The following is a 22707-nucleotide window of genomic DNA, read 5'->3' on the forward strand; positions in this document are numbered from 1 at the left end:
CCAAGGGCTTGGTTGTCCTCTTTTGGTATTACCCAAAGACTATTCCCCCATGGACTCTGTTCTTTAGAAACTCAGAATTGAAGGTTCAGTGGAGGGGGGCTAGTTTAGAGCACTGAGCTAAGGTCCAAAGCATTCCTAGTTACCAGTCCAGAGTTCTTAGGGGGCATTCATTAAAGGATGTGATCAGGAGAATGGACTAGTCAACCAGAGGCTGGGAAAGGACCTACATGGACCGAGGAGCAAGGTCCAGTTACATAGGGTAGAGAGCGTGTGTGTCTATTTACATTAGTGCTAGGGTTTTCCTTGGGATTTCTAAACTGGGAAGTTGGGATGAACTTAGCATGAAGCTACTCTTCTTTGTATTATACATGGCATGGAGAGAGTTCCATGCCGGTCATGCTTTAATGAACACATACACATGAAAATGGGACCAAGAGTTCTGGTTTTTCCTCCCTGTTCCTCCAGTGACCTTGGACTTGCTGCCTACGTGCAGGTCAAGCTCGCTCGTTGATACTACAGAGCTGGCTTCACGATGGGGTTGCAGGTGCCTGGTGTCCTGTGATGTGACTTCAGAGCTTTCCAGAACCCATGGGATCAGGAGATGCCTCTTGGATGAGTGTTCAGCTGCCTTGATTTTGATTGTGGTCCATGACATCTGCGGGTTCTTCTTGCCCTTGGTTTTCTAGATTGTCCTTCTGTTCTTCTTCCTGTAGTGATATAACAAGTCATAGTCATGGGTGTAATGCCACACCAAGAAGAATGTGGTCTGTGCCCTAAACGGATGTGGGTGGAGCATTCAACAGAAGCCCCCATTGACCCGCTAACTTTAAATCCCACCCCAGGATATTGTGACCTTCCCACATGCTGACCACCCCTCTAGAGATCAAGACTGGCAGCCCTGGGGTCCTCACAGCGTGATGGTCCTATCATTGTGCGGTGAGTGGGGCTGAGAAAGAGCCTGAGACCCAGACCATTACAGGTGTGGAGGCTGGGTGGGTCTTAGGGAAGGGGCTACAGGAGGGGGTCTGCTCCAGGGCTACTCCCCACGGGGTACATGACCCTCACGTTACACGTCATCCTCGTGTGTAGTGACAACAGTCCCCCGTAACACTCTAACATCTGGTGTCATCCCCAAGTCAACCCTCCTCCTTAACCCTCACTTCTGATCAGCCACGTGAACTTGACTCACGTATTTCTCGATTTTTTTCTCCTTTTTAAAAAAAAATTATTTTTAATTTATTTATTTTTGGCTGTGTTGGGTCTTCGTTGCTGTGCGTGGGCTTCCTCTAGTTGCAGCGAACTTGGGCTTTCTCTAGTTGCAGTGAGCGGGGGCTACTCTTCATTGTGGTGCACGGGCTTCTCATTGCAGTGGCTTCTCTTGCTGTGGAGCACGGGCTCTTGGCGCCTGGGCTTCAGTAGTTGTGGCTCGCGGGCTGTAGAGTGCAGGCTCAGTAGTTGTGGCTCACGGGCTTAGTTGCTCCGCGCATGTGGGATCTTCCCAGACCAGGGCTCGAACCCATGTCCCCTGCATTGGCAGGATTCTTAACCATTGTGCCACCAGGGAAGTCCTTTTCCTCCTTTTTAATTTATGTCCACTGACCTAGTTCATGCTCTCCTCATCCCCTGTATGGATTTATTCCATCGTAACATAATCAAACTGCCACCACCATTACCCACCGTAACTCCAGCCTCTATTGTGGCCAGATTCTTCAGAGGGCCAGTGCTACCATTTATCGCATAATTGGGCTTCTGTGGCTCGCTGTCGTCCTCAGGATCGGGCCCGAGCTCCTCAGTCTGGCCTGATCTTCCAGGCCTTGGTCCCTGGCCATTCCCACAGCACCACTGTCACCACTGCCCCGTGCACTTTACACCCCAGTGTTCAGAACTGCTAGATCCTCCCAGACGTCCTCGTGCCCTTCAGGCTGCCTTACGTCTCCTCCTGCCCCTCTGACTTGCAGCTTCTCCTGCCGTTCTTTATCTGGCCGCTGGTATCAGCTCTGAAAGACTTCTGGGTGTCCCCATATAGGATTAGGTTCCTTTCTCTTCGTTCCTGTAACACCTCAACCTTAGGCTTTAACAAATTACATTTAAAGTCTCAATTTTTTTCCCCTTCTCCTCCACTGATCTGTAAGCTCCTGAGAGCAGGGGCCATTCGTATTCATCCTTAGGCCCCTGGCAAGTGCCTGGTACATAGGAGATATTCTAGTAGTCATTTTAAAATTGAGATATAATTGACATAGAACGTCGTGGAAGTTTAAGGTGTACCATGTGTTGATTTGATACATTTATATATTGAGATGTAATGAACACCGTGGTGTTAAAGCTAACACTTCCATCATATCACATAACTGTCATTTCTTCTTGGTGGTGAGAACATTTAAGATCTAGTCTCTTAGCAACTTTTAAGTATATAATACAATGTTGTTGATTATAATCACCTCTGCTGTGCATTAGATTCCCCAGAACTTATTCATCTTCTAACTGCAAGTTTGTACCCTTTGACCAGCATCTACGTAGGAGATACCCTATCAAAATTTTTTGGAAGTATACGGAAGACAACAGCTGCCTAAAAGGAATAATAAAACCAACTAGCCGTGCTAAGGGGTTTTCATGAATTGAAAACTCCTAGTTTTCTAGCTTGCGCTGTACCATAAGAACTTTCTGTGGTGATGGGAATGTTTTGTATCTATGTTGTCCAATAATGTGGCCACGTGTGGCTATCAAACACCTGAAATGTGGCTGGTGCAACGCGTAGACCGAATTTTTAATTGCATTTAATTTATTTAAGTTTAAACTTAAATATCCACACGTGGCTAGTGGCGACCCTATCAGACAGTACAATCCTAGACTTCCCCAGCCCTTCCTCAGCCCATGGGAACATCTGGTTACTTCCTAATTTGCTCAGAGCTCCCATGGGGCAAGGCTCCAAGAACTGGTGTGTTGGCAAATGTTTAACAACCAGCTGTCTGAAAAAGGCTGCCTGTTTCCATGGTGTAAAAACTCCCACCACTCCCAGTTTCAAGCTACCTTGAATACAGAGTTGGGGAGGGACGTGCAGTATAAAACCATCATATAGATCGTATTTCCTCGATACAGATACACAGATGCAAATAACCCTGAGAATAAAGTAGTAAAATGCAGTAAAACAATTAGAAAGTGATTAATTTTGAGTACTTATTAACTTTCTCTTTTAATAAATTTATTTATTTATTCATTTTTGGCTGCATTGGGTCCTCGTTGCTCTGCGCGGGCTTCTCATTGCGGTGGCTTCTCTTGCTGTGGAGCACAGGCTCTAGGCTCGCGGGTTCAGTAGCTGTGGCTCGTGGGCTTCAGTAGTTGTGGCATGCGGGCTTCAGTAGGTGTGGCTCGCGGGCTGTAGAGCACAGGCTCAGTAGTTGTGGCGCACAGGCTTAGTTGCCCCGCGGCATGTGGGATCTTCTCAGACCAGGGATCAAACCCGTGTCCCCTGCATTGGCAGGTGGATTCTTAGCCACTGTGCCACCAGGGAAGTCCCTGACTTTGTTTTTAATATAATTTATGTAACTGTAAGTTTATATAATTTAATTTTTAATAATGGCTATGCTTAAAAGCAGTTCTCAAAATGCCAGAACATCTAGCTTTTGGCTCTCAGGAGCTGGGGTAAGTCAGCTCCCAGTAATTGCTTTAAAAAATTAAAAAAATCAAATGTAGTATTTCTGTTTGGCCACAAGAGGGCACCATCAGATGAAATTCAATTCTAGGAAGGCTTTTGGACCAGCTCTCTGGGTCAGTTTGAGGTGTCTGTTTAGGTCTCCTGGAAGATTGCAGTTCTGGGAGATCTTGGAAACTCATATAGTTTCAGGCAGTTCTTGGTTTCACAACATCAAGTCCAAACCTTTCCCACTCCCAAATAGCTTCATCCCTTTGTGTCCGAAGGTTTGGGTCTTTAAGCTACCAAATACAAAGATCCTTGATAGGTACTAGGTCCTGTCAGTGAGGGAAGGAGAGGATCTGTCTGTGCAGTAAAAATAGCGTCTTGGGCAATTTACCTGCATCATCTCACAGAATCCTGTAAAAACGCCTCAGGAATTGGCTAACACGTAGAGGGACTGGTAGGTTGCCGGGTATGCGAATAATTCCTAACACGGAAACCCTAGAGGGCTTCTCCTTTGCGTTGCAATCATTTGTGCTTTTTAATTGACGGAAGGAAAACCAGGAGTTTATCGTGGGCCTGACGATCAAGATAAGAATGGAAGGAATCTGATGATTTCTCTCTGGCTAGGCAGGCTGGGGGGTCGGAGGGCTTTGGTTCTTGGCGGGGGGTGGGGGGGTGACTCTCTGTCTTCTCAGGGTCTTCTGGGGGGTTTATATCAGGGTTGGCAGAGTGCACCCGGTGAGGAGGGGGTAGGGGATGCCCTGGGAGGTGAGGAGAGTGACAAGCTAGGTCTCCATAGTCCTCTGTCTAAAGAGAGGGAGAGACTGACTCTGTGTGTGTGTGTGTGAGAGAGAGAGAGAGAGAGAGAGAGAGAAATTATTTCACTCTCTTGATTCTTAACACTGTCAGTGCAGTGGGTCTCAAAGTTTGGTCCCTGGACCAGCAGCATTGACATCACCTGGGCATTTGTTAGACGTAAATTTTCAGGCCCTACCCCAGACCTGCTGAATCAGGGACTTTGGGGGTAGGCTTGGCAGGCTCTGCTTTAAGAAGCCCACAGGGAATTAGGAATTTGGGATTAACAGATACTATATATAGAATAGATAAACAGTGAAAACCTACTGTATAGCACAGAGAATTACATTCAGTATCTGGTGATAACCTATAATGGAAAAGAATCTGAAAAAGTATATATATGTGTATTTATATATATCTGAGTCACTTTGCTGTAACCCTGAAACACTGTAAATCAACTGTACTTCAATTAAAAAAAACAAGCCCCCCTGGGAGATTCTGATGCACTCATGGTTCAGAACCACGGGTCCAGCTCGGGGTTGTCTAAACTGGATGTGTATGTATTAGATGCGACTGAGGAGCTTTTAAAAAGTACTAACATCCCAGTAACAACAGGGCACACAGTATGTACATTGTGGTCCCATTCACATGAAATGGCCAGAACAGGCAAATCCATAGAGATGGAACGTAGATCAGTGGTGGCCAGGGAATTGGGGGGGGAGGGGGATGGAGAATTGGGAAATGTGGTGTTTCTTTTTGGGGTGATGGAATGTTCTGGAATTAGATACTGGTGGTGTATACGCAACAGTGCTGAAAACCACTGAATTACACACTTTAAAATGGTTAAAATGAAGAATTTTATCTCAATTAAAAATTAAAGTACTGATGTCTGGGGCCCACCCAAGCATTGGTATTTTTTAAATCTCACCGGGTTGTTCTCCTCTGCAGCCGGGAGAGTTAATGCAAATAAGTCCACACGTGGGGTCGCGTGGGTCAGGTTCCCAGCCTAGGGGGCTCTGGTGTGAGCGTCTGCATTGGGGGGTGAGGAGCGCAGGAGAGGACCAGGGCTGACGCTGCCCTTGGTTCTCCGCTGCCAGGTGACAGGGGCAAAGAGGTCCTGGGCACTAGACAGAGGTTGCAGTTTGGGCCTCTGCTGTGCAACCTTGTCCACGTTGCTTAACCTGCCAGAGCTTGTAGCAAAGGTTTCAGGTTGCCATAATGTTCGCAAGATAAGCATGGACCCTGGCATACAGTAGGCGCTCAGTGGATGTTCGCTTCCTTGGCTTTCCCATTTCCCTGCGGCTGTAATTCTGTGGGTTGACTCTGGGAAGGCGTGCACTGGCCAGTTCTCCCTCTGCTGCTCCCCAAACCCCTGGTGGTCAGGGAGGAAGGGGGTGGGCTGGGGGGGAAGGGGTCCCTGCCCCGGTGCTTTCCTGCGCGGCGCTCCCCCTCCCTCCAGCGTGGGCGGGGCTTCCTTGCCCACCCGGGACTCACCATTTCTGCTGCCAGGTGAGGCCGGTCAGGAGGAAGATGCTGATGAGCAGCAGGATGCAGCCGGCCACTGTGGACGGAGAGGAAGGTCAGGGGAGGGGGCCCCGGGGCTGAGAGAGCCCGTCCCCTTGTATCCGTCCCCACCCCCAGCAAAGGGCTCGCTGAGAGGCGAGCGCTGCGGGTTTTGCCGCCCGTTTTCAGAACGCGGCTCCCTCCCGGCAGAGTTTCCCTGGAGGCTCCAGGACCAGGGCCTGGGGGTGTGGACTGGAAGGGCACAAACCTTTCCTCAGGGGGCTCCACTCTTTCTGTGAGGAGCAGCTGACAGGCACCCTCTTCAGAAAGGTTCAGAGTCCCCGGCCTCAGTTAAAGAGGCCGTGAGTGAGGCCCGCGATGGGTAAAAGAAATGTTGAAATATAAAGATGCATGATAAACACTTAGCATCTCCTGAAAGTGTTGTTTCCCAGATGCTTCTTTCCTGTGGTCCTGAAGCTGTCAAGTTATCCATACGTCCATCTGTCTATGTGTCTTAGACGTGCCTCAAAGCCTGTTTTGCTCCCCTCACCCCCTCCCCTTATGAGATATAATTGACATGTAACATTGTCTAAGTTTAAGGTGTGCAATGTGTTGCTTTGATACACTTATACATTGCAAAATGTATTGTAATTACCATTTCTTTTTTGGGCCAAGAACATTTCAGATTTACTCTTAGCAACTTGCAAGTCTACAATACAGCATTGTTAGCTGTGATCACCACGCTCTACGTTCAATCTCCATACTTGCTCCACTTCTCACTGGAAGTCTGTGCCTCTGACACCCGCCTCCCCATTGACCCCACCCCCAGCCCCTGGTCACCAGCATTCTGCTCTGTTTCTAAGAGCTCGGTTTTGGTCTTTATTTTGTTTTTTTCTCAAAGCCCGTTTTTGCCTCCCACCAGGAAACACCTGGAGTGTTGGTGGCATGCTTCTCTCTTCCGCTGGTTCCACCACATCCCCGCACCCTGGCCTCCCCTCACACGCAGGTGCCGGGTATTTTGTCCTCTAGGATCTGGTCGGGAGGCACTGGTTGAGGCTGGTTTGAGACCTCACTCCTAACTCACTACAACCGGTGCCTGTGATTCCGAGTCATGTTACTATCTGGATTCGTCTTTGACTCTTATAAACATTATATAGTGTAAAGAGCTAGTTTATAGTAACTAACCAAGCAACTCACCAACCCACCAAGCAAACGTCCCCTGGTCTCTGTCTGGTGCACGTTTGTCACTACCCACCTGCGATCTGATACTCGGTTGTAAATATGAACGTATCCATGGTCGCGGCCACTTCGGTGGGTGTTTGGAAATCTGTGCAAAAGAGAGAGAAGGGTGCTAGTCACTGCTGGTCGTGGGGCTGCACGGGCTGGGAGAGTCCAGGCTTCTCGGGGCTGGGGGCTTGGAAGCCACTGGAGAGCTAAGAGAGACCAGGGGAGCCTGGGGCCAACATCTGAACATTTCGTTCTTCTGCCTCGAGGCGCCGCCCTCATCTTGTTTCTCCTGTGACACTGGCGGCGTTTGAGGACTGGGAGGTTGCCCGCAGGTGTGTGATCATCTCTGGTACCTACGGGCAGCTCCAGGCCAACTCCTCCCCTTATCCTGCATCATGGTTTAATAGCCAACCTTTTATCTTCCAAGAAACTGCAGCCGTACCTGTGGTACCTGCCATCCTCGTTGTTACGGGAAAATCAGTTTCACTGCCAGGGGGAGCATCCGTGCTCTCCTGAGGCTCTTCATCACCTGGAGGAGAGAGTAAGGATGCTTGTGGAACAGAAGGTGGGGAGTGGAGGTCTCATGTCCACTCCCTCCCTGTCCTCCTCAGCTGACTCCAGATGCACTAGCTGAGGTGTGAGTCTCAGTTCTCGGTTCCCCATTAGGGTCACAGCGAAGTGGCTCAGTGGCCACAGCAGAGCAGGAGGGAGGGAATTTTGTGACCCTGACCCTGGCTTTCTACAGAACTCAGCAAGTTTCTCCCCACACTGCCTACTCAGCTCTGGTTTCCTTCTGTGGCTTGGAAACGGGTCATCATAATACAAATACCATCAAACCATTAAACGAAGTAGAAATGCACAAAAGGAGAGCTTTTCTCTGGGACAGGTTCCCCGTTGCTCGTGGACACGCCTGGCGTGCAGTGTGGCTCATGAGGGTCAGGCTATGGGAAAGAAACACGGAAGCCTCCCTAGAAGATCCAAGAGAGAGATGTGGGGTCTGGGAAGCGGGGGTGAGCAAAGAAACCACTAACAGGGTCAAATGGAAGTGACTTTTGACTGTAGAAATAGTAAGACTATTTCAGAATGAAAATAGCAGAAGACCTCAACGTAGGTGGCTTGTCTGCACGTGTGAATGAGCGTGCATGCGTGTGCATGTGTGTTTGTGCTTGAAAAGTCCCTTCCCTGCACATCTGCACTTTGGCAAAGCTCAGGTGGGACTCACACAAGAGGAGGGGGCATGCTAATGGTGTGGCATGGCACAAATAATGGATTTACATTATGTATCAGCAAGTTGGAAATGTGTGCATGGCATGTGGACTTTCCTTTTTGAATGAGGAAATTTTGGTAGCTTAGAGTCAGAAGGAAAATTTCAGGATCAGCTAGAAAAGGGGGCAGCAGGATCACCAGTGAGGTAGCACCCAGGGGGCTTCGGAAGACCTTTCTTCCTCTTCCATCTCCTGTTTATCCCCATCAGGGTACAGGGGACCTCAGGTGATGAAGACCTTGGAGTTTATCTAGTCTGTTTTCTAGAATGAGAAAAAACAGAGGCCCCAAGACAGGAAGAGACTTGCCCAAGGTCACGTAGCGGGTGGGTCAGGGATTCCAGGCTGGTCCGCCCGACAGAAGCAGCGAGGTGGTGGACCTGGCGGGGGGCATCTCCATACCTGGAAACTGACTGTTCTCCCCTTCACTTATGCACTCAAGCTTGGTCTGGGTCCACCTCATGTTCCCATAGATCATCTTGCAGGTGCTCTTGGTAGGGCCTCCCTGTAGGGGCCTGAATCCCTGAATGCACTGGTAGTAAACTGTCTGCCCCGCCATGAAATGGTAAATTCTCTTCAAAGGTTCACGTTCATATTCCCATGGTGGAGGCTCCTTGCAGTCACCTGGAAGAGGGAAAGGAAATTCCAAAGGCAAGCTGGGGAGACATTGTGAGTCCCGGTTGCCTCTTCCTAGAGACTGGACCATGGTTCTTACTCTTTTCTTTGTCCCCTTCCTCCCTCCCTCCCTCCCTTCCTTCCTTCCTTCCAGTAAGTATTGATAACATCTATGTGTTAGGACCTTTGCTAGACATGGTGTGAAAAGGCATAAAGACCCAGTCCCCCTGCAAGGAGCAGACAGTGGATCTGGTAAGGAAGCACATACAGGCAGAACGTGGTGAGGATGACAGCCAAGAGACAGACGCTTGCTCTCGGAATGCAGAGAGATGAGCAATTACTTCTGCTGATGGTGAGAGATTTGATAAGTAGACAGGCGTGCGAATGGTGGTCTCAGTTTAGGGCTAAAGGCAGGCTCAAGCCAATCTGGGCCAATGAAGTGTGGAGACCGTCTGGATCCCCACTGCTAAGTGAGTTGCAGCTGGTGGTCATCTTGGGGCCACGGCGGAAGGACTGGGGACAAATCCAAAGCCAGGAGGAGGGGAACACTAAGATGATCTTGGAGAAATGGAGCCTGATCCCTGATCAAGCCATGCCTGAAGCTTGACCCAGGTGGACCCTTTTAAGGGCTCTGAAAACTCCCATGCCCAGTAACTTCCCACTCACCCAACTAAAACCCAAGCCTGGCTGACCTTTAACCTCAGAGATCATGTCCTGCTCTGATTTAATCCCAGAATCCAACCCCTGCTCCCGCCAAATCTGGACATATGGACCACAGGTCCCTCTAAGCCCAGAAGTGTGAAACTGCATATATGCTCTGACCTTCCACAACCCCAAGGACCCATATAACCTTCCCCCGTGCCCTCTGTAACCCTCTGCAGCAGGAGGCCGAGTGGTCCCGTCCAGGGTGGTCTGCTCAGTGCAGCACCTTGCAAATCATGACTGAACGTGTGTTTCAGTCTCAGAACCAAATTGCCTTTACAGTCAGTAAAATTCATAACCATCTGAACCCATTTGAATTGGGTTTGCTTCTTTCAAGTGAAAACCTCCACATTAAGACAATCTGTGAAATATCCCTTAGCCAGAGCCAGCTGGTTATCTCTTGAGTAAGGACAGTAAACTTTGACCTCTTGAGAAAACTTTCAGTAATTGTGGAAGGTGATGTGGGAGAAACAGAGAGAAACAAATAATTAAATGTGTTCGGAAGCCTTGTTCCAGCACAAAGTCAGAGTGAAAAGGGCTGCAAACAGTATGTTGCAGAGTAGTCCTTGGGTTAGTCATTGGGTTTTAGTTTTTTTAATTAATAGAAGCTGAAAATAAAGTCAGACTAGTTTAAATAATCAGTAGCAAGATCCCTGTTCCAATTCAGGAGACCCAAGGCCTTATTTCAGTCCTATTATGTGAGTTTAGCCAAGTCTTTAAATGTCTCTGTGTCTCAGTTTATTCAGTGAATTGAAGTAATATTTCCTGCTCCCTGACTCACTGGCTTCTGAGGTTCAAATGAGATTATATACAATGTCGTAAAGTTCTTCGTAAGGTTATAAAATTAGCGTAGGACCATGGGGTCTTGTAAGGTCAGCTGGTCCCCCACAAGGCTCAGGTTTTCCTAATGGACTCTCTTTCTTCCTGACGTTATGGCTTGACTTCAACATTTTTTTTTTTTTTTTTTGCGGTACGCGGGGCCTCTCACTGTTGTGGCCTCTTCTGTTGCAGAGCACAGGCTCCGGACACGCAGTGGCCATGGCTCACGGGCCCAGCCGCTCCGCAGCATGTGGGATCTTCCCGGACCAGGGCACGAACCCGCGTCCCCTGCATCAGCAGGTGGACTCTCAACCACTGTGCTACCAGGGAAGCCCCAACGTTATTAATTTTGGGAAGTTGGGGCAGCAACTCGCTAGGCCACAGCCTATTAGCTAGGAGGTGTTTGTCCGCAGCTTCCAGAGGCACCAGTGTGGCACCGCCCACTTCACAACCCTGTCCTGTAAGGAATGTCTGGAAGTAAATTGCTTTGCTTGGAGTTCACTGCCTTGTACTTAAGGGGAAAACACAGCATCTCTTTGAGGGCAGGGGTGACCGTCTACTCAGGTTTGTATTGTCTGGCCGCAGTGCCTGGCACAGTTTGTCCCCAAACATGCTTTTTGAATTGAATTGAAATGAAGTGAATTGAATTGAGTTCTATTTGGCCAGTTCCCAAACCCGGAGGCAACCCAGAGCCCAGGTTGGCTGCTGTAAGAGTGGCTTGAAATGCTGAGCAAACAGCCTGCAAACACTACACAATAGTTCTCGTCCACATGACATCCTTAGGAAAGAGGACAGCAGGACAGATCCTCCTCCTCTGGGGCACACATCCTGTACCTGCAAGAGAATGGGTCCCCTCTTACCTGGAAGGTTAGCTTGGCCTGTGGGCTGCATTTGGCTCTGCATTTCTGTGGTCTTTTCTTCATTCTGTTCTTTGAGTCCAGGAGTAACTTGTTTTCCTGGAGTCTTAGGGGAGGCTAGAGAGTATGGATGGAATGAAGAAGATAGCTTCACAAAAGTTTAAAAGAGAACACGCTCTTCATGTATTCATTTGCTCAAAAAGAGAGTTTTTCTAGGGTCTGTGATGTGCCAGGCAATATCGGGGGATACTGGGGTTATAAAGGTGATCCCCACACACCCTGCCCTTGGGGGGCTCTCAGGGGGCCTGTTCCTGGCCAGTGCAGCACTGGCCTGTCAGTCAGGTTTCCTGTACATGATGTCAGTGGCCTACAACGTGTTTCTGAAGGAGCTGAGATTTTTCTGGTGGAATTGTTTGTGTCTGTGTGTCTCTCCAAAAGGGACGCCATTCTGGCCATCAACCCCATCAACACTGTACGTGGGGATGAGTGTGGTAGCGAGAGGAGCTATTAATTCAACAGCCCGCCCACTCCTCTGTTTCCCAAGGCAGTTCATTTAAAAGTTAGAGAGAGGCCCTCCTAAAGCAATGACAATGGTGCAGCCACTATGGAGAACAGTACGGATGTCCTTAAAAAACTAAAAATAGAGCTACCATATGATGCAGCAATCCCACTCCTGGGTATATATCCAGAAAAGACGAAAACTCTAATTCAAAAAGATACATACACCCCAATGTTCATAGCAGTACTATTTACAATAGCCAAGACATGGAAGCAACATGTCACCGACAGATGAATGGATAAAGAAGATGTAGTGTGTGTGTGTGTGTGTGTGTGTGTGTGTGTATAGTGGAATACTACTCATTCATAAAAAAGAATGAAATAATGCCATTTGCAGCAACATGGATGGATCTACAGATTATCATACTAAGTGAAATAAGTCAGTCAGAGAAAGACAAATATCATATGATATCTTTTATGTGTGGAATCTAATCAACAGTGCTAATAAACTTATTTACAAGACAGAAACAGACTCACAGACATAGAAAACAAACTTATGGTTACCAAAGGGAAAAAGTGTGGGAGGGATATATTAGGAGTATGGGATTAACAGATACACACTACTATATATAAAATAGGTGAATAACAAGAATTTACTGTAAAGCACAGGGAACTATATTCAATACCTTGTAATAATCTATAATGGAAAAACATCTGAAAAAGTGTGTGTGTATACACAAAACTGAATCACTTTACTGTACACCTGAAACTAACACAACATTGTAAATCAACTATACTTCAATTTAAAAGTTGTGATAAAATGTGCATAACATAAAATGTACCATCGTAACCATTTTTAAGTGTACAGTTCAGTGGCATGAGCTACATTCACTAGCTCATTGTGAACTAGAATTATTTTTAGTTGTTTAGTAATTATTAGTGTAATGTCTGTCCTCCCTCCCTCCCCCCGATGTATAGGTTCCTTGAGGGCTGGGTCTGTCATATCCCCAAGTATCTGGAACAGGCCTTGGAACTAGGAGACACTCATTCAATATCTGTTCAGTGAATGACTATTCTGGGAACCACCAACATTAGTTTCCACGTAGATGGGGCGGCCAGTTTTTGTCTGTAGGGCCGTGCGAATAATAGTTGAAGCCCTCTCTCCCTCTTTGCTACAGTTTTTCTCCTTCCCTCCGGGGTTACAAATGGAAACACTTACAGGTGCTGTCGCAGTGGCATCTGTTTTCCCAGGCAGAGTGGCTGGAGTTTCCTGTGCAGCGCATGAAGGGCGACCTTCTGCGGAAGCCTTTCTTGCAGTCACAGTTTATCATGGTGCCCACCTCATACCTGAGGACCTTGAACATGGCGTTTCTGAGACTCGGTGGGTCTTCAAGACAAACATCTGCCAAGACAAAAAGGCACCTTAGGAGTGAGGAGCTTCCAAACATGGGCACATGATCGAATCACACGTTCCTTCGCTCGACTTAAGGGGTTTTGTATGTACCCCACTGTTTCCTGGAGAGAAACTAAGGCTGTTGAAGTTTCTTTAGAAACCTTCATATCAGAGATGGTTCAAAATTTAACTTCAGCCAAGTTCATCTCCAAACTACAGTGTCTTTCAAACGAAATGAATAGAAACGAAGGAGGTTTTATTCTGAATATGCCTCCTGCTGAGCAAGTATAGAATGAGGGGGCACAAGGGACATGAGCAAAGGGAGGGACGAACCACATTGATTTAACTGAGGGATGAGATGTGTCTGTGAGAAATACTTTGAAGGAAATAAAGATTGTCCGACTTTCTGTATTTAATGATTCTGTAAGGTTGTTTATCTTTGAAGAAATATTTGTAAAGTGCTTCACTCAATGTCTGGTGAGTAGGAAATGTGTGTTTCTCACCCACCTACCCACCTCTAAGTTTACCAAATTCCTTCTCACACCACGAAGACCTGACCCTCCCTCGCCCCCCACAATAGTCACTGGCTTCCCACTAAAGACACTTGAATAGTTGAACACCCAACTATTATGGGAGGAAAAGGTGCTGGTCTCATCAGAGCAATGATTCCATTGTATATCTCGCGACAGATTCTCCTGCTTCAAGAGATGAGATTTTTCAGGAAAAAGTCACAGGCTGGATAAAGGAAGCGGACGGGAAGGACCACAGGAAACAGAAAAAAGGGAGGCAGCCAGGGCTCCCGCATCTGGCCTTGCCACCCAGCAAACGGGCACAGGGTCCGGGCAGGTTGCTGCACTCGCTGCTGGCAGAGGACCACCTGCCGATCGTCTGTTAATCACTCAGGGTGGAGTGGAGCTTCTCTGAGCCCTCACAGTCCGCCCAGCATCTTGTCATCCTGGAGACCACCCCCAAGCAAGATGCGGGACCCTCCTGACACCCTTAAGAAGGGGAGGTGAGGGGCTTCCCTAGTGGCGCAGTGGTTGAGAGTCCGCCTGCTGATGCAGGGGTCACGGGTTCGTACCCCTGTTTGGGAAGATCCCACATGCCGCGGAGCGGCTGGGCCCATGAGCCATGGCTGTTGATCCTGCGTGTCCGGAGCCTGTGCTCCGCAATGGGAGAGGCCACAACAGTGAGAGGCCCGTGTATCGCAAAAAAAAAAAAAAAGAAGGTGAGGTGAACCTGGACAGCTTGTCCCACCTCTAACCAAGAAGGAACTACACAAAAGCAGTTTGAATAGCTCACTGGGCCAGCAGTTGTAGAGGAACATGTAAAATAATGTAAATTCCAGGAATTATAAGAATCATAAGGCAAGAAACACAGCATGGTGGAAAGAGGAGAAGGATAGGTTTCTAAATTGTAGTTCTTCCAGCTTACTAGCTATACAGCTTTATTGTTTTGACGTATCTAAGACTTGGCTTCCTTTTTTGTAAAATGGGTATAATAATTATTTTACTGATTTCTTTTAAATATTACATGAAATAACATATTAAGGTAACTTGCAGAGCACCTGGCACATAATAGGCATAGAATAGATGCTAGTCAGTTGCAAACTATCACATATAGAATGGATAAACAACAAGATCCTACTGTATGACACAGGGAACTATATTCAATATCCTGTGATAAAGCATAATGGAAAAGAACATGAAAAAGAATGTATATAGGTATGTATAACTGAATCACTTTGCTATACAGCAGCAATGATCACAACACTGTCAATCAACTGTACTTCAATAAAATTAATTTAAAAAGGAAAAAAAAAAAAAAAGAATAGGTACTAGTTCCGCTCCCTTTTTTTCCTGTCCAGAAAAAGAAAATGTCCAGATAGAGACTCGGCTGAGTTTTACCTTAACCCTTAACTCCTGCAAAAGTTCATCTCTCCCTACAGCCCATGTCATCAGTACCATTCGCTGGCACTTATCATACGTCAATACCAACCAACAATTTAAGTATCGGAAGGTAAATCTGTTGCTAAAACAAGATGTGTGTAATAATCAGAAAAGCCAAATGAAGGAACGAGGCAAGGATGTTCCCTGTTACCACTGCTTTTCAGCATCATATTGGAAGTCCTAGCTAATACAGTTAGAAAAGAAAAGGAAACAAAAGGTATCCAGATTGGGATGGAAGAAACAAAACTGTCTTTGTTTGTAGAAGACATGTTATCTATGTAGAAAATCTGAAAGAATAGACCAAAAATAAAACCTCATACTAATAAGTGATTACAGCAGGGTTACAAGATACAAAGCTAATATACAAAAGTCAACCACTTTGCTAAATACCAGCAATGACCACGAGGAAATTGAAATTAGAAGCACAATACCATTTTCATTAGCACCCAAAAAAGGAAGTACTTGGGTATAAGTAAAAAATATATATATATATGTACAAGATCTACATGAGGAAAAACTATAAAACTCTGATGAAATAAATCAATGAAGAGCTAAATAAATGGAGAGATATTCCATGTTCATGGATAGGAAGATTCAATATTGTCAGTATGTTAGTTCTTCCCAACTTGATCTATAGATTGAAGGCAATCCCAATAAAACGCCCAGCAACTTAATTGGTGGATGACAACAAACTGAATCTAAGTTTATATGAAGAGATAAAAGACTCAGAATAGCTAACACAATATTGACTGAAAGGAGCAAAGTTGGAGGACATACTACCTGACTTCAAGACTTACTATAAAGTTACATTAATCAAGACAGTGTGGTATTGGTGAGAGGATAGACAGATAGATCAGTGGAACAGAATAGAGGGTCCAGAAATAGACCAACTGATCTTTGACAAAGGGGCAAAGGCAATACAATGGAGCAAAGATAGTCTTTTCAACAAATGGTGCTAGAACAACTGGACATTCCACATGCAAAAAAAAATCTAAACACACATCTTATGTCCCTCACAAAAATTAACTCAAAATGGATCACAGACCTAAAAGTAAAACATAAAACTATAAAACTCCTTGAAGATAATATAGGAGAAAATCTAGATGACCTTGGGTTTGGTGACAACTTTTTAGATGCAACACCAAAGGCACGGTCCATGAAGAAAAGAATTGAGAATCTGGACCTCATTAAAATAAAAAAATTTCCAGAGATTGGCACAGCAGTGTAAATAAACTATACTTCAGTAAAAAAAAAGTAAAAGAAAACAAACAAAAAAAAGGAGTAGGATGTTTGTTTTTGTGTTATTTTCTTGTTACCATATGCTTTAAAAAAAATAAATTCTGATTTAACGGAAAAAAAAATTTCTGCTCTTAAGAGACACTGTCACGAGAATGGAAAGACAAGCCACAGACTGGGAGAAAATATTTATATGATAAAGGGCTGGTATCCAAAATATACAAAGAACTCTTAAAACTCAACAGTAAGAACCCTGATTGAAAAAAATGGGCCAAAGTCCTGAACAGACACCTCACCAAAGAAGATATACAGATGGCAAATAAGTATATGAAAAGATGTTCCACATCATGTCATCAGGGAAATGCAAATTAAAACAACAATAAGATGCCACTGCACATCTTTAGAATGACCAAAATTCAGAACACCTAATGCTGGTGAGGGTGTGGTGCAACAGAATCCCTCATACGTTGTGGATGGGAAAGCAAAATGGTACAGACACTTTGGAAGACAGTTTTGGCAGTTTCTGACAAAACTAAACATACTCTTAATGTACCATCCCGCCATCATGCTTCTTGGTATTTACCCAAAGGAGTTGAAAAGCTGAGTCCACAAAAAAAACCTGCACACGGATGTTTCTAGCAGCTTTATTAATAATTGTCAAAATTTGGAAGCAATCTTAGATGTCCCTCAGTAAATGAGTGGATAAATAAACTGTGGTACATTCAGACAATGGGATGTTACTCAATGCTAAAAAGAAATGAATTCTCAAGCCATGAAAAGACATAGAGGAAACTTTAATGCATATTACTAAGTGAAAGAAGACAATCTTAAAAGGCTATACACTGTATGAGTCCAACTATATGACATTCTAGAAAAGGTAAAACTATGAAGGTCGTAAAAAGAATTGGTAGGTTGCCAGGGGGTAGGGAGGAGGAAGGGATGAATATGTGTAGCACAGAGGATTTTTAGGGCAGTGAAATTACTCTGTAGGACACCATAATGATGGATACCTATTAGTCCAAACCCACAGAATATACACCACCAAGAGTGAACCCTAATGTAAACTATGGACTTTAGGCAACGATGATGCATCAGTGTAGGTTTATCAATGGTGACAAACGTACAATCTGGTGGGGGATGTTGATAATGTGACAATGGGGGAGGCTGTGCATGTGTGATGTCAGGAGTATATGGGAAATCTCTGTACCTTCTGCTCAATTTTACTGTGAACCTAAAGCTGTTCTAAAAAGTAAAACCTATTAAAAAAGAACAACTTACAAGCACACAATGGACATTCCCTGAGCTAGATAAAATAATTGAAGGGGAAAAGAAAAACAGCCCATGAGGACTTCTGCTTCCGACCATGACAAAATTTATCTTCCTGCTGAAAGCAACTTTAAAACCAGACAAAATATGTGAACAAGAGTTTGCAGGCATTTAGCAACGGGCAGTGCAGCACAGCATTATTTGAGAGGAAGGAAGCACATGAAGTGAGCCCACCATTGCCATGGCTTTCCTCCTGCGGCACTTTCCTGCCAGGTAGCACCAAAGTGGAGCCAGCAGAGTGGTGGCCTCACTGACCTGAAAGAGGGAAAAAATCAGAGCCCTAGGCTGCTGGCATGGGTGGAATTTGTGGGATGGGGCTCTAGAGAGGAAGGGGGCAGAAGTGTGTGTGAGGATACTCTTCGGGTTTTTAATCCAGCAGCTGGGCTGAATATGAACAGGGCAGGACCCTGTGACTTAGAACCAACTCCCTGCTGTGGAGACTGAGAGAAGAATAGTTATACCAAATTTTATTTACAAAAACAGGCATCTGTTGCCTGTTGCCAGTTGTGGCTGTATTTATATCAGAGAGTAGATTTCAAAGTAAGAAACATTAGTCACAGATGACTTGGTTGGTTCCGTGAAATTACCGAGAAATCTCCAAAATTACTATGAGAACTTATCAAATTTAGCGATCTCAATATACAAAAATCACTTGTGGTTATACTGTGAGCAACCAATTAGAAAATGAAAAATTTTAAAACAATCCCATTTACAATAGCATGAAAAGACATAACATACTCAGGAATAAATTTACTGAAAACTCACACGGCCTTTAAACTGAAAGTTCTGAAACACTGCTAACATAAAGAATTATATAACTGGAGAAACGCACAATATTTATGGATTGGGAGATTCTTTTTTTTTTTAAAGATGTCAACTTATCTTAAATTGATCAATAAACTTAATGCAATTACAATAAAAAAAATCCAACACACTGTTTGGCAGAAATTTGGCAAGACACAGACCTAGAATTTTAAGACAATCTTAAAATGATGTACAAATTTGGAGGATTCACATCATCTGATATCAAGACTTTCTATAAAGCTTCAGTGACCAAGACAGTACATATTGATAAAAGATAGACAAATAGAATAATGGAACAGAATAGAAAATCCAGAAATAGACTGACATAGGTATATTCAGGTGATTTTTTTGCAAACACACCATGGCAATTCGATGAGGGAAGGGAAAATCTCAACAAATGCTTCTGGAACAAGTGATAATTGTATAGGGAAAAAAGAACTTTACTCCACATACAAAAATTAATTTTATTGTACATTTAAACATAAAATATCCATCCATACACCAAATCCATACATTATAGATGTAAACATAAAAGATAAAACTATTACGTTTCTAAAAGAACATAAAGGCGAATAGCTTTGCAAGCTAGGGATAGGCAAAGATTTCCTAGGGAAGACACAAAAAGCACTAACCATAAAATAATAGTAAATTTAAAACTTCTGCTCTTCCTAAGGCATTAAGAACATGAAGAAATGAATGCTACAGGTAGACTGGGAGAAAAATCTTTGCAACACATATATCTGACAAAAAGACTTGTGTCCACATTATACAAAGAACTACAAATCAATACTAAAAGTCAAACAACCCAATAAGTAAATGGGCAAAGACTTGAATGGTCACTTCTCCAAAGAAGATATCTGATTATCAATAAGCACTTGACAATGTGCTGAAGACATCATTAGATATCAAGAAAAAGCAAATTGGAAACCACCATGAAATAGTCCATTAGAATGGATAAAATGGATAAAAGACTGGCAACACCAAATGTTGGCAAGGAGCTACTGGAACTCACTTCCATTACTGTTGGGAGTGTAAAATAATGCCAAAACTCAAAGTTTTTAAAATGAAGTTAAATATATACCTGCCCTATGATCCAGCTGTTCCACTCCTTGGTATTTATCTAGGAGGAGTGAAAGCACATATCTACAAAAAGACTTAAGCAAAACATTTATAGTAGCTTTGAATAATCTCAAAAACATTATGTTGAACAAAAGAAGACACAAAATACACACACTGTTTGATTCCATTTATATGAAGTTTACGAAAAGACAAAACTAGTATGCAGAAAGAAGTCAAAGTAGTGGTTGCTTGTGGTGGGTGGGGATTGACTGGAAGGAGACAGTAGGGGGATGGAAACATGAGTGTACATCTTTGCCCTGCTGACAAATTGAAATTATAATGGACTTGTCACAGTTCAAGTCAGGGGGCCATTGAGGACCTGGTGTCAGACATGTCCCTGCACCACTGAGAACTTGAATTTTCTCTGAACTGCATCAAACTTAAGGACACCACCAGCCATTTTCAAAACAATATCAGCCAGCAGCTGCAACCTTATGGTCTCAAGGTCTCCCCTTGAAATTATGCAACCATTTCAGACCCCAAACAATTCTTACTCAATAAGCACCCTTACTGCTTGCCAGCTCCAATTATAATTCTTGATAGACAACTCATGTCACTAACTGTAACCTTGTGGGGGTTTGCCTTTATAAGTGTCCCCTATTTTGTAGCTGGGGAAACAATTCAAGGTCTTCTTGAATCTGTGTCACTGGGGCATTCCTAACAAACCCCAAATAACACCTTTTTATTTCAATCAGGTCTCCGTTTCTGAAATTTTGGTTAACAGCCCAGACTCGTCAGATTGTACACTTCAGATCTGTGCATTTCACCACATGTAATTTTACTTCAAAAAAATCATTAAGAAGTATATTGAGCAATTCTCGTGATTATCCACTAGCACAAATAATCAAGGATTGACCTCAGCCGCATGTGGAATCTGACGACTCAACCACAAACCAAGAAAGTTTCTAAACACAGAAATTTGAAACGAAGGCAGACAGATTGCCTTCGGGGCAACTTTGTGTCCTTAAAAACTATTTACATGATGATGTGCTTTTCTAAATTAGGCCATGGGAATTTCCAGAATCATCATAAATTAGCCTGAGCATCTGAGGTGGTCATGCGGGGACAAGAGAAATTTCCAGAACTTCTTACTCCCACAGACTTGCCTTTTATAAAAGCATCTTTCCTGTAATCTAGAAGCACTGAAACTTCCCTGGTCTATAGCTAAGAACTAGTAAAGAACTTGACTATAACCCTTTTCCCTGGAACCACGTGAAGAGTGTTCCAAGTATCACCTGAAGAAAGTGTGTGTGTTGGGGCAGGGGAGTGTGCAGGAAAGGTAGACCTGGGGTGCCAGCGGTGTTTCTTTTAACAGGAATAAATCTGGGATTTTTAAAAGCCCTTCTCAGGGCGGTGTCGTAAAAGAAACAGCAGTACAACATCTTTAAAAAAAGGATGAAAACACTTTATCTCTCCTGAAATCTTGCAGAGGAACATTGAAGGGCAGTTGTTTATGTGACTCAGCAAAATGTCTTTACAGCCTCCTTCCCCATATTATCACTTACAAATTTTCACACAGCATGGCAGCTGCCTCATTCTCTAGTTTTACTCCAAAAGCTCTAAAATTTCTCGAAATTCAGCAAACAGGGGCTGTTTCTGCCTTTACTCTTGCACCCACCTTTCCAGATCTATTTCTTGCTTCCACCAGAGGCTCTGACTTTCTAACAGAAATTATTCTCTGCTCTCAGCTCTGGCCCATTCTCCCAGCCCAGGAGGCAAATGCAGAATTTTTTTTGGAAGGTGGGAAGGGAAATGTTTTTCTCTCTGTCATTTTTAAGTATTGGTGCATTTCCAGATTGGATGTCATTTTCTTTTCTGAGAGCTTTGAAAGTGTGTGCTGCCGGCAGATTGGAGGAGAAAGTTGAGACTACTAGCCTCGTGTTGGGACTTGGGGTGAATGCTCAGAGCTGGGACACTGGGGCCCCTGGAGGGGTCCTACCATGGGCTCGGAGGAACATTGATGTGGTCTTGCCTCCTACCTTTTATGTAGGCAGAGGGGAAAGAGAGCCAGTAATTATCATTCATCCTGAAAAATCCCAAGGGATTTTCCCGAAGGCCTTGCATTGAGAGTTAAACTGAGCTCTTCCGATGTTGAAAGTGTTTCACATCTTATTTCAAATTTTTGCTAAGAATGGTACCTGGAAAGACACAGGCAGGACCCCATATGTCCCACCCACCCCCTGCGCCCACCCAGCCTCCATCCCTGTCCCTGAAACACTGTCCCAGGTGCATCCCTCCTTGGGATATTTGTAGGCTTGTTGCCTCCAGGAATTCCCGGCTCAACTGAAATGCAGGAATTCATGGCTGCCTTTGACTTCTTCAGCCGACATTAGCGACAGTAATTGAGAGCCACCTTGCTCTGGGCTGTGTCACCGCACAGGTCTGTGAGGAAGGTGGCTGAGGGTGACGGACCCTGGGACACGCTTCGCCTTTTTTTCTGTGTTGTTTTGCCTTTTGTTTTCTCTCCACTGAATTGCTAGAGGCTCATCTCCTCCATCTCACCACGCCCATGCTAGGGAGGGAAAGATTAGGCATTCGTAGGTTACACAGCAACAGATTTAGGGATTCAGACCAGCTTTTCTGTCTCCCAGGCGTCTGCTCTCTCCTTTCCGCCACTGTTCCCAGAAGGACGGTCGTACAGCTTCTACTGCTTGGGTTTCCAATAAAAGATGAGAAACTTGGTGAAACGAGGCACTCCCTTCTCTTCCTCTAAGTGGCCTGTCACTCACTAAGAGAGACAAGAGATGCAGACCAGGGCTTCCTGATTGGATCTGGAATGCTGACACCCTTTCTCTCATTTAGCATATGACCTCAACTCCACTCCCCTAAATAAAGCTACCCCTTGGTGTCTTGCTGTTTTGTTTTTAGAAGGGAACAGAACTAAGGTAAATTTTGTGCTGATATATTTTTGTGTTCCTCGAGTTAACCAGAAATATCAACACCTGGAAGGCAGTCGGTCCTTTGAGCT

At 44.8% G+C, this 22707-nt stretch overlaps 1 protein-coding gene across 2 annotated transcripts in view; it reads right to left on the reverse strand.

Moving 5' to 3' along the window:
* Nucleotides 1-457: 457 nt before the first annotated feature.
* The window catches only part of IL2RA (interleukin 2 receptor subunit alpha), a gene marked incomplete at its 3' end in the record, with an annotated part of 43083 nt that continues 20833 nt past the window's right edge, over nucleotides 458-22707 (reverse strand). Inside the window, exons 2-8 of one of the 2 annotated variants that reach the window (XM_082834525.1) lie at nucleotides 13132-13314; nucleotides 11418-11531; nucleotides 8824-9045; nucleotides 7602-7688; nucleotides 7188-7259; nucleotides 5924-5990; nucleotides 5690-5801 (exon numbers count right to left, since the gene is read on the reverse strand). In XM_082834525.1, the coding sequence (XP_082690651.1) occupies nucleotides 5690-5801; nucleotides 5924-5990; nucleotides 7188-7259; nucleotides 7602-7688; nucleotides 8824-9045; nucleotides 11418-11531; nucleotides 13132-13314 (857 nt within the window). Of the gene's footprint in view, nucleotides 708-5689; nucleotides 5802-5923; nucleotides 5991-7187; nucleotides 7260-7601; nucleotides 7689-8823; nucleotides 9046-11417; nucleotides 11532-13131; nucleotides 13315-22707 lie in introns of those variants that run through there. The other variant, XR_014326027.1, reaches the window with a different exon arrangement.

This window comes from Leucopleurus acutus (assembly GCF_964270905.1).
Source record: "Leucopleurus acutus genome assembly, chromosome: 1".
In the NCBI taxonomy this organism is placed as follows: Eukaryota; Metazoa; Chordata; class Mammalia; order Artiodactyla; family Delphinidae; genus Leucopleurus; species Leucopleurus acutus.